This window comes from Ruditapes philippinarum, unplaced genomic scaffold, assembly GCF_026571515.1.
Source record: "Ruditapes philippinarum isolate M1 unplaced genomic scaffold, ASM2657151v2 ctg1183_1_1_1_1, whole genome shotgun sequence".
NCBI lineage: Eukaryota > Metazoa > Mollusca > Bivalvia > Venerida > Veneridae > Ruditapes > Ruditapes philippinarum.
Window position 1 is genome coordinate 252,668 of NW_026862887.1, and position 15,161 is coordinate 267,828.

General features: G+C 33.4%; 2 protein-coding genes across 2 annotated transcripts; both read right to left on the reverse strand.

The window, feature by feature from the left end:
- Positions 1-2,020: 2,020 nt before the first annotated feature.
- On the reverse strand, positions 2,021-9,124 carry LOC132720507 (uncharacterized). Its single transcript, XM_060704662.1, has 6 exons — positions 9,113-9,124; positions 8,583-8,656; positions 7,592-7,651; positions 6,583-6,639; positions 5,881-6,084; positions 2,021-2,477 (listed from the first exon to the last, which is right to left on the reverse strand). Exons 4-6 carry the CDS (start codon positions 6,635-6,637, stop codon positions 2,287-2,289), a joined length of 450 nt encoding a protein of 149 aa, XP_060560645.1. The 5' UTR covers positions 6,638-6,639; positions 7,592-7,651; positions 8,583-8,656; positions 9,113-9,124; the 3' UTR covers positions 2,021-2,286.
- A 31-nt stretch (positions 9,125-9,155) lies between these two features.
- Positions 9,156-12,035, reverse strand: LOC132720517 (E3 ubiquitin-protein ligase SH3RF1-like). Its single transcript, XM_060704670.1, has 3 exons — positions 11,662-12,035; positions 10,031-10,200; positions 9,156-9,364 (listed from the first exon to the last, which is right to left on the reverse strand). The coding sequence occupies exons 1-3, from the start codon at positions 11,784-11,786 to the stop codon at positions 9,156-9,158; spliced, it is 504 nt and encodes a 167-aa protein (XP_060560653.1). The 5' UTR covers positions 11,787-12,035.
- Positions 12,036-15,161: the final 3,126 nt, after the last annotated feature.

Sequence of the window (15,161 nt, forward strand, 5' to 3'; positions counted from 1 at the left end):
TTTAAATGGAAATAACTTTTATGTCAGATATTATTTGGCGTTTTAGATAATGAATCCTATCTTAACATGATATTAAAAGAAAAAAAAACATGAAATATAATGATAATTGTATCATACCATATTATTGTTGCTCACTACTTTCGTATTATCCAGAATTAAAGTGTCAACGTTCTCGTGGCTGTTTCGAAACTGTAAACTTTCCTCCTTCAGATCATTTGTTCATAAGAAACTACTTATCTCAATCTATCTTGAATAGCTCTGTCACTTTATTTAACGATTTTTGTAATGATCTGAAAGCTTCGTGATTAAACATCAAACATAACTGGCCATTAAATCTAAGTAAGTTTCTAAATTGCATCTTCTTAAATGTTGGCTACGAATATCGCCGAAGTGTATCGATTGGTAAATAATAAAATATGGAACGCCAATTCTATCTCGTATACAAATATAGTTTATTAAAAACAACACAATGTTATACTAGTATTATGTGCATTTTTATACGTCCGTTATAGAGCACGTAAGATAATGCATGTGGTAAAATAGGTCTAAATATAAGAATATATTACATGTATTCATACACACCTTGTTTTATTTTTTACTTCGCGAAAAACTCTCGCCTAAGGCACGTGTTATATATACAAAAAGCCGTTCATATAGAACCATACAAGTATAACCTGTCAAAAATCTTTGTAACAAATAATATATCCGTAACGTAATGACATCAAAGAGTATACCGATATACAAAACGAATTTTCTTCTGGGGCATTTAATACTTGCAGTTAAAATAGTAAAATATGAAACAGTTAAATAAAGCATGCGCAAAATATGGAAGGTATATGATGTACAAACCAGGAAAGGCGGTTTTGGGCTTCCATACAAAAATAAAATACGCAAATCGTGATTGCGTATAGGAATGAGATGTTCACCGTATTAACAGAAAGCCGATAAAACGTTTTATCAAAGTAGTTCTTTAACTTTTAATCACGTGACCATCAATCACGTGATTTTGCAATGATAGCTTAATTAGTAGTAATCAGCTATTGTCAACAAACTTGAACTAGTCAGCTAATTACGTTTCTATGGTAACATGGAAATGAACTCGAATGACATCTTGATCCTTTGCTGATAGTTCTCCTGCTAATGTTTGCATACTAGATCAAGTGTCGTCTGTTCAATGTCGTCAGCTTCAATATCGTCTGCTTTATTCACGTCTAACTTGACCAAATAAAAGTTACTGACTCTCTGGTCTGGCGCGAAGCATGAAATATGCAAATTTCTACTCATTCACAAACAAAAACAATAGTAAAAGGGACGTGTCTTGTATAGGTAACAAAAATGACCCAAACCCATGGTATGTAAGCTCTTACCTAGGACAGTGTTTATGTATTGTGGGTCTAATGATTCCTAGGACAGTGCATTTTTTGTGGGTCTCAAGATACCTAGGACAGTGTATCTTCCTGTGTGGGTCTAATGATCCTAGGACAGTGTATATTTTTGGTGGGTCTCATGTTACTTAGGACAGTGAATCTTTTTATTGGCAAAAATATACATGTACCTAGGACAACGAATTTTTTGTGTGGGTCTAATGATACCTAGGAGTGGGTCTAATGATACCTAAGACAGAGTACTAGTATCTTCTCTTGTGGGCCTAATGATACCTAGGACAATGTATCATTTTTGTGGGTCTAATGATACCTATGACGATGTATCATTTTTGTAATTCTAGTGATACCTAGGACGATGTATCATTTTTGTGGATCTAATGATACCAAGGACGATGTATCATTTTGTGGATCTAATAATACCTAGGTCAGTGTATCGTTTTGTGGGTCAAATAATACCTAGGAGTAGGACGATGTATCATTTTTGTGGATCTAATTATACATAGATTATACTGAAACACGCAGTTGACGCTTCAAGTTAATTAATAATTGTTTAAATAATTTATCACTGAAAATATACAGATGGCATATTTCAACAAGAGAAAGATCAAAAAAGAAAAAAGACAACAAAGTATTAAAAGATATATTTGATTATTTGAAAAATCATATCACAGAAAAAATAATCACAAATTCGGTCTATGAATAAGACAAATTAATGTAAAACATTATTCTAAATCATCACAATCATCACAACTGTTTCAAATACGATTGTTTCGTTGAGTATCGGTTTATTTCTGTAGATATCATGCCCGCTTTCCTATTTTTAGAACATAATTGTCGCGTGAGAGGATGTTTTCCACTGTGACGTAATCATTGAAAAAATGGCGACTTTTAAAAATGCTTATTATTGATGTATGTTCTCGTCGGATCTGTCAAACTGGACATAACATATATAAAATCCAAATGCAACCAGACCTATCCAGTCTATTGCTGTAAGAAATAAAGCGAAGTTTATGAAATGTTTGTTCCAGTCGTTCACATAAAAGGGACATTCGTCGATCATATCGTTCCTTGAGCCAAATATCCACACACTTCCTGGAATATTACAGAAAAAAACAAATGTTATATTATTTTTTCTTTCGTGATAAAATAAAGACCTTGACAATAAATGGAAGTAATTGATTTTGACAATAAAAGGAAGTAATTGATTTTAACAATATAGGGAAGAAATTAATTTTGACAATAAAGGGAAGTAATTGATTTTGACAATAAAGGGAAGTAATCGATTTTGACAATAAAGGGACGTAATTGATTTTGACAATAAAGTGTAGTACTTGATCCTGACACTTAAATAAAGTCATTGATCTTGCCAATAAGGGGTGGTTGTAAATAATACAATTTTCAACTTTGAAAATTAGACAGGACTGATTTTTAGAATTTGGTTCCCTATAAGATGCTAGAGGCATTTTGTTGTACATGTGGTTTCTTGGTGTATTTTACCTATTTAAGGTATGCTGAATCCGATAAAGGTGGATACCAAATTGAAAAACTTGATCTTGACCATTGAAATGGCCATTTAAAATGACCACTAAAATGGCCGCCAAATTTCTTTATCATAAATGGATGATATATCAAATAAAACTTTTAAGGAAAGGAAAAACCTTAAATTTGTCACAAAGCATGTTTAGGTAAAAACAAATTAGAAACAGAATTAAAAAAACAAAACAATCCAATATGGCCGAAAAATCCAAGATGGCGGACATTTTTCTATGGGCCAAAATAATAGTAATATAGAAGTAATATTAGTGCTGAAAATTTTAAGGTTTACACAACTTTTCCCTGCCCTATCTGCTAGATAAGAGTTTCAGTATTTTTTCTGGGGCCTATGCAGCCTCGATTTTTGAGGGGGGTACATTTGTAAAAAGTGGCATGCAAAATATACCTTTCTCTGCACTCTTGGGGGTTTTTTGTTACCGGCCGTTTTGTGTTACGGGTTTAACAGTCCTCGTCTTGTTATTCTGTCATCAGTCCTCGTCTATGTTACTCTGTCATCAGTCCTCGTCTATGTTATTCCGTCCATCAGTCCTCGTCTATGTTATTCTGTCATCAGTCCTCGTCTATGTTATTTTGTCATCAGTCCTCGTCTCATCAGTCCTCGTCTATGTTAATCTGTCATCAGTCCTCGTCTATGTTATTCTCGTCTATGTTATTCTGTCATCAGTCCTCGTCTATGTTATTCTGTCATCGGTCCTCGTCTATGTTATTCTGTCATCAGTCCTCGTCTCATCAGTCCTCGTCTATGTTATTCTGTCATCAGTCCTCGTCCATGTTAGTCTGTCATCAGTCCTCGTCTATGTTATTCTGTCATGAGTTCTCGTCTCATCAGTCCTCGTCTATGTTATTCTGTCATCAGTCCTCGTCTATGTTATTCTGTCATCAGTCCTCGTCTATGTTAGTCTGTCATCAGTCCTCGTCTATGTTATTCTGTCATCCGTTCACGTCTATGTTATTCTGTCATCGGTTCTCGTCCATGTTAGTCTGTCATCCGTCCCCGTCTATGTTATTCTGTCATCAGTTCTCGTCTCATCAGTTGTCGTCTATGTTATTCTGTCATCCGTCCTCGTCTATGTTATTCTGTTATCCGTCCACGTCTATGTTATTCTGTCATCGGTTCTCGTCTATGTTATTCTGTCATCGGTCCTCCTCTCTATTATCAATCCTTGTCTTCGTTGTCTTGTCAGTACTTCTGTTATCGGTCCCTATCTCAGTTCTTCTGTTATCGGTCGACGTCTCTTTGTCAGTTCTTGTCTCCGTTCTTCCTTCTGTTATCGGTCGTCGACTTCGGTCTTGTACTTTCGGTACTTGTTTCCTGTTTCGTTTAGGTCTTTTCTTGTATCTATCGTTGCCGTCATTCTGTGTCGATGTCCTGGTTTTTTCAGTCTTGTAGTCGTTTATTCGATCAGTGGAGTAGCGGGGGATCGAACTCACGACCCCTTGATTTGTAGGCAGACAGTGTTACCACTGCACCATAGCGCCCGCTCTGAATAATAACCATTTTTGAAAGTCCTTTATACATTAAATACCATTTCAATGGCTAACAAAGGGTGTATTACAATTATATTTTAACACCTCTACTATGTAGCCAACCCATGTGACTTTTATATATGGTCAAAGAAAATATTACTCGATTTATTAAAAGTAATATTTTTATAGACTTAGTTTATTGTTAAATATAAGTCAAGTAAACAAAACATAAAAAGTGATTTTTTCAATCTTAGTTTAATACCTTAACGCGCTAGAGAAACAGTACTGTATGTAACTGTTAATTGAGCCATAAGGCTTATAATCGTTATATTTGGTGGCCAATCTCATTAAAATCAGATCATATTGAATAATCATTGGATTTTGACAAGAATAATTAATTGCATCATATTGTATCATAGTTTTAATGACCTATTTTAGTACTTTTAAACGGCCATTTTGAATTGACCTTTTTGAAGGTCAAGGTCAATTTAATTTTCTTGGTATCCACCCTCATCGTCTTCAGCATACCCATATTAGGTTAAAACACTCGAGATATTACCTGTTTTATCAAATGCCTCGAGCATTCATATTTTTTTAAAATCAGTCCTGTCTAAATTGTGAAATGTAGAATGTCATAAAAACATCTTAGACAAAAATAACCGTTAATTTATTTATTATGTTTTAGTTTAGTCTTTTTTTTGCTTTTCTGTCAATGGAATAATACCATTTACGGTTTGCTCATAATGAGAAGTTCTTTAAACAACAAATACCAGAGGTCCACAAATGTACATTGCAAACGTAAACATAGTTTTAACTTCCATTAAAACAAAAAGTTTTTTGGAGTGATATTTTTCTAGTTCATGTGTCTGCCTGTAACAGGTTGTGGGTCCGAGCACGTCTTGGATCGCAACTATGCATCATTCTATGACAAAAGTAATAGTAATTTCCAGGTAGCGGACTTTTTTTTCAAAAAATATGAATGCATTTTTAAAATCGAGTTTAAATCAATATCTAATAAAAACAAACTTTTTAGTATTTTTTTTGAAATTAAACTGATTTAAAGGGACATGACAGGACTGAAATATTTTTTCGAGATAAATGTTCCATTTGTTATTGCGATAGACCATTAACTTGTGTCCGAAAAAATTCAGATGAATCGCTCACTACTTTTTTCCTGAATAATAATTTAATTTTGAAAAAAATGACCCAACGCTTTCTACCCAAATCGAGCGCACAAAATAGGATTTTTAATTTATTTTTGAGTACATTTCTTAATCATCTTTTGCATATTTTCCTGTTCTAAGTGCCCTGGCTCTTTTATATAAGAAATTCAAATTTTATGAATTTAGGTATTTGGACATCAGCCGTATTCCATTTCCTTTAATGTCACATTTTTAAAATAAAAAGTCCTATATGCTTCGCTATGATTAGAACGGACGGGGCTTTTAATAGAAACACTATATCGTTAACTTACCAACTATCAGCCAAATAAGCGAAAATAAGGACTCTAAGACGAGGTATACTTCAACGAAATGATTGTCCATGGCATTTGTCAATTGCTTCTTACATCCCAGTAGTAACAGCATGAACCAAAATATGAATCCAAGAATTGATTTCACGAACAAGTACTCGGCTACTCTTCTTTCATCTGGACAATCAGATGTCAACTTCGCAGCGCCTGTAAAATTTATGTACATGTCCTTTAAAAATGCTATTTCTGCTTTTCCGGAGATTTACGGAAAAGGTCGAATTGAGCTGAAATAAGAATATTGTATTTGCAAAAATTTCTACCGTTACAAATTACATGTGCTGTTTATATTCTATATTACAAAATATGAAACGTAACTTATCACTTTCTTTACTTAATGGACTTATTATGGAAGTGTAGTCTTGGTCGCTTATATAAACATTGAAAGTCACGGGAATTGACGAACTTTGCCGAATTTTAACGAGTTTAAAATGTATCAAACTGAGCATTACATACATCTGTCTTTTTTTAGACATATTTTTGTTTGAGGGCATTGTGACAGAGTAAAAATTTGGAAAAGTTAATTCTTTAAACATATCATCATTTGTGTCCTCACACATAGCCGCATAGAGAGAGTAAACCGTTCGTAACGGTACAAAGAAATCCGTTCCGTGTTATATTCATAAATGATTTAAACATGTTACTCACCTGCAACAAATCTAGAAAATGTTATGACCAGGAAAATAAACGTAGTTATAAGCATAACTGGAAAACAACAAAAAATACAAGTTAAACAACATGTAAAGATAACACAGTGTATGTAATATATTGTATGAGATTTAGTTTCATTGAAAATAGTGATCATAATATACAGTCAATATATATTAAGTAGCAAAATTCTTCCTGCAGTATTTCGCGACATCTTCGTATAATGACGTTGCACTATTATGATGTAATAAGATGATTTTTTAATGGTACCAACTCTGCATCATTAACATTTTGTAGCTACTTTACCCTTCAAAGATTTCTTTTTGATAGTTTCAAATTGATACACAATGTCATGCTTTTATTTATTAAATTTTAAATGAATTTCCACTACTGTACTCCATGTTTCACTTTTTCCCAAAACCATTTGCATTTGAGAACGCTGTGAACAAAACAAATTTTAAATAGTTTAACCCATTTTAATCTTAAAGGCACTTTTTTTCCTGAAAAAATACATTTTTCATAAAATTTTCTTTAGAAATTCAAACTTTGTTTTTTTTATTTTTTGTTTAAGGAAATTTAGATCTTTTTATAATGTTTAACGGGTGAGGAAAATAGGCTAAAATTTCAGTAAAGTATTGAAAAGGGTTTAGAAAAATGCAAATAAAAGTGGGTTTTTTTGACTTCCTTTAAAAAAATACAATTCTCTTTTATTATCCCAAATTTTTAAAACAAAAGCAAAAAAAGAAAAAGGTAGTTAAATCTTTATGACAAATAAAGTTTTTTGGGAAAACTGGGGACAAAATAAAAAATTTTAAAAAATTTTTTGGGAAAATAACATGATAGCATTTCTGAGGCATAATGGGCCTTTAAACATAAAAATAAAGCATATGTAAATAGCAGAGCCCATTTAACTTCAATCAATGATTGAATCAAAACGTCATATGATTATCTATACACGTATAATGGGTGCCTTGAAACATATTTTAGGAGATTTAAAATTCAGACTTACAATTCTTGTATTTATTGATAAAATTACCAATCACTTTCCTGATTCCTTCTCTGGTCAATTCTGGAAATAAAATAAGTTTATTACTATGCTTTTCAGTGATTTATAGAAATATATCAGTGAAATATAAAACTGATATTTCACTGTTTGAAACAGTGAAATTATCAATTTGATATTTTTCACTGTTTTGAATTTAAGCCCGTTACGTTGTTTCAGTAAAATACCAGCGTGCATAGTACTGGAAACCAACTTAATGACGTGACGTCGATTTTTATTTGGCGCGTTTTTCATTCACTTCTTTTTAAACGTTTCTTTGCATACAATAAAAAAGACAATTTGTTTATTTTAGTGTAAGATCGAAATATCTTTCACCTCGTTAACACCAAAAATTCATATATCACTCGTGGCTGCCCCACTCGTGAAATATACCTTTTGGTGCTCACTCGGTGAAATATATTCCGATCTTACACTGAACTAAACAAATATCCTCTATTTAATTTACAAAAAGTAAGTTTCCTTGTCTTTAAAACACTTTTTGTTTTCCGACCGTTGTTTTGAATTTCCAGTCATTATAACACTTTATGAAGAAATTAATTTTGCTTTTGCTTTTATAATACATATCGGTCGAAGTAGGAATCAATATATTCTGTGTCAAATACATATTTCGTCATTTTATTAAAATGCATTTAAGAGCAAATTTTGAATTTTTCTTTCAATTATGTTACTTTCATGTAGTCAACGAATGTAAGTGGTATTTATGTATCATGCTATTTTAATACATTATTAATTACACATGTATTATGAAACAAATGAAATCATTTATTTATTTATTTAAATTCAAATTATTAAATGCACGGACGGACGAATGGAAAGACGGAAGGAAGGCGAAAAGCATATTCTTGAAAAATTACGGACAAAACAAATTGGAATAAGTCGTTTGTTATTACCCATTATTTCGATGTATATAAATGCTAGAAGTATAACATATACTTACTAAAATATTTTATAGAAACAGTTTTGCACTTTTGGAAATCATCCTCTTCGTTTTCGCTCGGTATCACTCTCGGTTCCTAGTGTAACAAAAGAACGTGTTTAGTGCAAAACAACTGGCCCCGAACAAATTCTGTCTACAAAGAACACATGTAATTTTGGCTAAATAAGGTCAGGTCATTAGGCCCAGCGCCATACTAAGACTCCTGTAGAACTGGAAGGTCTATTCAGAGGCACTTCATGGCTCCGTGAAATCAATGTTATCTCTGTTTTTGGACGGATAAAGGTCATATTGCAATACCATACCGCATTTAAAACGACAACAGATTTTCCAGGGATCGTGGGTGCGAGCCCACTGCGGTCAGGACACTGTTTTCCTCAAATTAACCCCCAGGGTCTAACGAACGACCGCCGATAATTATACAATCACTTAATCTATCATCAAAAATCCGAGCTAAAAAAATAAATAGATAAATACTAAATAAGATAACCTTAATTTAAATGAACGCATTATTTTAAAAAAAAATGAAGGTGTCCTGACAACTGCTGGTTGTGTTGTGGTCCGCTGTACCAGTGGTCAATTTATTCTAAGGTAGTGCAGCTTTGGGAATGAAGGAGGGAACCATGCTCCAGGTGGTAGGTTCCCTGGAGGTTGTGAAGGTTGTTGATATTGTGCAGGTTGGCTTGGTATTGGTTGGTGCGGCTGTGACGGAGGATAAACGGGCGGAAGTCTTGTCGGTGGAGGATCTAAGGGTGGAGCGCTTGGGTGAAGTGGTTGGTTCGAGCCTGTAAAAGAAACAAGTATTAATGTTGATGTTTTAATTAATAAACAAGAAAAATTCATATTAAAAACCGTGATAAATGTAATGAAACAACGGCGGCTACTTCGGGAATTACAGTGCCCCGTTCTCGCTACTTGAATTTCTATTTTTTATGAACAGAAAAAGCACTTAGATTTGTTATGCATGTTTGCCCATCACAGATCACATGCGAGTCATGTTCAAAAGTTCATGAACAACTAACTAACTAACTAACTAACTAACTAACTAACTAACTAACTAACTAACTAACTAACTAACTAACTAACTAACTAACTAACTAACTAACTAACTAACTAACTAACTAACTAACTAACTAACTAACTAACCAACTAACCAACCAACCAACCAACCAACCAACTAACTAACTAGCTTGGATACCTAACTAAGTAACTTGGATATCAAACTAACTAACTTGGATACAAGCGGGATTTTACAGCTGTAATCAATTAATAAAGGGACAAAATACATACTGTAAGATATAGATAGGACTTTAGAGGTTGTTCCCCCTTTTCACGGACTCTATAGCTGCCGCGCTTCTGTAATATAATGCAATAAGCGTTGTCAATAAATAATGCGGCAGCATGTTATATTATAAACAATCAATTTTAAATGGGGATGATCTCACTCATACCTGGAGCATTTGCTGGCACGTTAACTGTTGGAACATTTGCTGGCAAGTTATCTGTTGGAACATTTGGCGGCTGGGATGCCGACAGAAGTCTTTGCATAGTAATGTTGATAGGGAATCCATTGGGAGGAACGGGGTGGACTGCCCGACATTCTGGGCAAGGCACACTTCCCCTGAAACCAAATAAAAAAATTATTGACAAACAACAAGAATTCATATAATTACTTATTATGTAATTACGTGTAAAATAGAACAAATTATTAATAATACATTCAGTTGGACACAGACGGATTTGTATCGGGTGTGCTGTGATAAAATAAGGTTAAATCATGAAGGAGTCTATAAAAACCGATTGAGGATACACAAAAGTTATATTCTATAACAACAATGTCTGTCATTTTATAGTTTTGTTCGTGTATAAAATATAAATGTTTGTAATGTTCACGTAGGGTATTCCTGTAAATGAATCTCTTACAAAAACATTCATTTTCACGTTGATTTTATCATGTAGTTTTTGTTCTAAGATTAGCTGGCGTAGTTTCTATGTTTGGTAAACTTTTACTGCTCCCTATAACAAACATGTATATGGTCGCATATTTCTATAGGTTTTGTGTAAACACGATAAATAAAAGATATCTTTTAGCCTAACAAGATATTTTTATGTGAGATGGGTAAATAACGAATTATCAAATAGCCCATTCTTTCGTTTAACCACGGATCTTTAGTATAAATCTGTGATTTAACATAGCACATAACATAACTTTTCAATGAACACAGCGTAACTCAAATATTTACTTTAACGCATTTTATGAATGAAATTGCCGTGTTTTTCGGTATTTTTCTTAAATCATACACGTGTTAATACACATTTTAAGAGGCAGATTAAACTAAAAAGAACCATTAAAACAAAAGATCAAAAATGCTCGTCTGGTTTATTAACAGTTCGATGACCTCTTACTGGAGCTATAAGTAAATAAACTTTGATCAATAAATTTGATATCGTATGAATCATCGTGTTATAAAGTATAGGTAGCGGTAGTGTCAACTTTTCAGGTAGAAGTTCGGGTATTTCCGCAACGCACACCCGTAACATATTTTGTAATACAATAGCCCAGTGATAGATAAAAAGATATAATCGGGTTTACTTCATTTACATACGGGTATTAGTTTTAAGTATTGGTTATTTCTAAATGCAAAATGTGTCAACTGAACTTTAAAAATGCACCATTGTTATAGACTTGGCCGTTCAGAAAAAACCCATATCGGGTTAACCTATCTATCAATATATTGAAATCTCTAGACTAGGACTCCCGTTTTGAATAATATCTAATCAATACTAATTTATAAATAGAGAGACGCACGTAATCCATTAAAGTAAATAAAAATCTTTATATAGACGCTCACTGAATGAATTCATTAAAATTGATATCTTTCCTTTCAAAACGACACCATGTTGATCTTTATTTACACAATACCTAAATATTTAATTAGAAATTATAACTGCAACTGCTGGTTATATTAATTCTTCCAGTCACGTGTGAACATGTAAATACGCCTTAACAAAACTTGTATGAATCCAATGAATAATAATTGTTAAGCGGCCTAAATATAAATTGTTCAAAGTTTAAACTTACCTTTGTGTAATGTTTATAAGACAAGCAGCACAAAATGTATGTTGACATGGCAACACTTTCGGTGTATCAAACCTGTCCAGACAAATCGGGCATTCTAGTTCCTGTTCCAATCGTTGTGACGTCATTTTCAAAAACAACAACCAACAAAAAATGTCTGATTTACATCCAATATATCTCTACAATTTAGTTGTATGTCCTAAATTTTCAATTCCAATGTAAATTATAAACAGTAATACAATTATGTTAATACCCAAGTTTCAGATAAATGTGAATGTTTTTTGTTAAATCTTTACTCCGAGAAAGCAGATAAATGTAAATAGTGTCAAATGAATTGTATAGTCGGACGAGTTCGACTGGTTTTGATAATCGATCAATCGGTTTATAATAAACACTACAATCTATGGCATTTCTAAAGTTTAACAATAGCGCAAGAGTAATTAAAATTGGTAATACGATCAATCCGTTTAATGTATTAATACAAAGAGGAAGTAAATTTTTTTACGATGAAAAAAAAATCTTTACAAAAACTGCACAAAACCAGACTATGTTTAATTCAGTCAAACGGTCAGAATCAAAGGGTAATACACAGATGAATTATTGATATGTTAGCAGAAAACTTATGAACATTGACGAATACGGCACTTGAAAATCAGAATAAAGTGATTCCCAAGAAGTATTAATCACAACAAAATTTACATGAAAATTGCAGACTCGCTTTGATTGAGTCTGTACATGAGGGATAATTAAAAAGTGCAACATCCCAAACGCGCCATAGCACCGGCTTGAGGGGTACTAAATTTTCAACATTAAAATGTGCTGGAATCAATGAAGTCTACATCTAAGGGCCATGCTAACAAACTGCTGACCCTGTTAAGAATTTGGATTTAAAATGACGACAATTTTCTATGGGCGCAATATCTCACAAAACATACGTTTTCTAGTGAAATTATTTCAACTTATGCTCCATGTTGTCATTTATTTGCCAAAACCTGGCCAAGCGGCGGCTTGAAAGGCAGGCCCTTTGCTTGGCGACAACATCTGTTATCAGAACTACCTCCTTCATTATTATCACTGGTTACTTACGTTTGAAATGGTACCGATTGCCTGCCCTACAGTGTTCTTCTTTAGGCGCAAAATTTATATATTTTGCCTAAAATCGGAGAAAATGATCACAACTGTGTTTTTCAAAATCAAACATGTTTGGCATGTCTGGTGACATGTCCGGGTCTGTACCCAATAGCGTAAGCTACATTTTATGCCTGGCGGACTGATGGATCCTCATTAAACATACTAAATATAAATAATACAAGAACTGGAAACAGAGTCAACAACGTCCACCATCTAAATGAAGTTTTACATGAAGAACAAACTTTTAAAGTGCAAAATCTTGATCAATGCTGGATCTGCAATTGCAACAACAAAATAAATAGAATGAAATAATTCCCGTGTTATGTGTCAACAGAAATACATTTGTATAGTAACTGTTGTTATCTCTAATTTAAAACCACAAAATGTGACAAATACACGATCAATACCGAGTATGGTCTGTTACAGGGTACATTTCGTGTCTGGTCCGTAACTTTTTCATTGATCAAGCTGCTTGGACCTGACTTGGCAATACTCTCTGTAACAGACAATGTTAAGCTTTGACCTCCAAGTGTGATCTTGTCCTTTGAGGTAGGGGAAATGTTGTCTTATTATTGTAAGCATTTGTGCCAAGTTATTTCAAAATTCCTTGATTGATATAAACGCTATGGACTGGACACAAAATATGACATATACCAGACCATGTCAATATTTGATCTCCAAGAGCGATCCTGACCTTGAGGGTATGGGTCCGGGTGTTGTCCCGTTATTGTGAAATTTTGTGCCAATTCATTTGAAAATCCCTTGAAAGTTATTTCAAAATCTCCTGAGCGATGAAAATAAATATGGACCGGCAAGACCGTGATAAACTTTGTCCTTCAAGTTTGACATTGACCTTTAAACTAGGCGTCTGGGTGTTGCGAACGACACATCGTCTCATTATTATAACAATTATTCCAAGTATTTTCAAAATCCCTTCATGGATGAGAAAAGTTATGGACCAGACACGACATATACCCTCCAACAGACAATGTTGACCTTAAATTACAACCTTGACCTTGGAGGTAGGGGTATGGATGTCAGGCATGACACATCGTCTTATTATAATAAACATTTGTGCCAAGCTATTTCAAATTCATTGATGAATGGCTTAGTAATGGACCTGACACGGAAGTGTGACTGACGGACAGACGGATGAACGGACGTCCATTTCTACATTCCCCCTTTTTTTCTTCTAAAAGACGGAGGACAAAAAAGGAAAAAAAATATGACCAGATGATATAAATTTATTTTCTTCGCTAGATATTTTCACATTTCTAACTAAATCATGCAAAGTTTAAGAAAATTCTGTCCATTAGTTTGAATATTTATTCTTTGCACGTGTAAAAAATATATAATGTACAGAAAATCAAGATAACACATCTATACGTTTCGACTTCAATATGTTTTCATTGGGTTGGGTTTCATGTCGAACCAACAGAGTATAGATCACATGGCTTTACAGGTAAAGGAAGAACTCAAATGCCCTTCCGTGCCATTCAGACTCGAATGGGCACCTGAGTAGAACACCAACGTTCCGTAAACTAGCTGGATATCTTCCTTACATGAGGGATTCCAAAGTCCCTGTTGAGATTTGAACCCACATTGATGAGGGACCTTTGCAACGATAATTTCTGAACTGTTTGAAACATACTGCAGTAATATCGTTAAACTCACAATTATGTGATGATTGTCAAATGAATCAAATCAGCAGATTATAATGATATCTTTATTTTAAGGCCCACTATGCCTCAGAAATGTTATCAGTTTATTTTCTAAAAAATGTTTTATTTTTGGTCTCTTGTTAGTTTCCAAAAATATTCATTTGTCATAAAAATGAATTATCTTTTGCTTTTGTAGGTCTGTTAGCATTTTTTATTGGTATAATTGTAGTGAATTAGTAATTTGTATGGAAGTCAAAGATTAATACAAAGAGGAAGTAAATTTTTTTTACGATAAAAAAAAAATCTTTACAAAAACTGCACAAAACAAGTCTATGTTAAATTTCAGTCAAACGGTCTGAATCAAAGGGTAATACACAGAAATTTTTTTTATGTGAGCAGAAAACTAATGAACATTGACGAATACGGCACTTTAAAATCAGAATAAATTGATTCCCCGGAAGCATTGATTACAACAAAATTTACATGAAAATTGTAGACTCGCTTTGATTGAGTCTCTACATGAGGGATAATTAAAAAGTGCAACATCCCAAACGCAATATAGCACTTGCTTGAGGGATACTAAATTTTCAACACTTAAATGTGCTGAAATCAATGAAGTCTACATCTAAGGGTCTTGCTAACAAAATGCTGACCCTATTGAAAATGACGACAATTTTCTATGGGATGAAGAAGTTCTACTTTGTTTACATT

What these genes read in the sequence shown, in the direction of transcription:
- LOC132720507 (XM_060704662.1), bottom strand. Translation starts at nt 6,637, where the DNA reads ATGCTTATAACTACGTTTATTTTCCTGGTCATAACATTTTCTAGATTT. An exon ending in ATTTTCTAGATTTGTTGCAG is followed by an intron (nt 6,085 to 6,582) that starts GTGAGTAACATG and finishes TAAATTTTACAG; the next exon opens with GCGCTGCGAAGTTGACATCT. An exon ending in GCTTATTTGGCTGATAGTTG is followed by an intron (nt 2,478 to 5,880) that starts GTAAGTTAACGA and finishes GTAATATTCCAG; the next exon opens with GAAGTGTGTGGATATTTGGC.
- LOC132720517 (XM_060704670.1), bottom strand. Translation starts at nt 11,786, where the DNA reads ATGACGTCACAACGATTGGAACAGGAACTAGAATGCCCGATTTGTCTG. An exon ending in CTTATAAACATTACACAAAG is followed by an intron (nt 10,201 to 11,661) that starts GTAAGTTTAAAC and finishes ATTTGGTTTCAG; the next exon opens with GGGAAGTGTGCCTTGCCCAG. An exon ending in CGTGCCAGCAAATGCTCCAG is followed by an intron (nt 9,365 to 10,030) that starts GTATGAGTGAGA and finishes TTTCTTTTACAG; the next exon opens with GCTCGAACCAACCACTTCAC.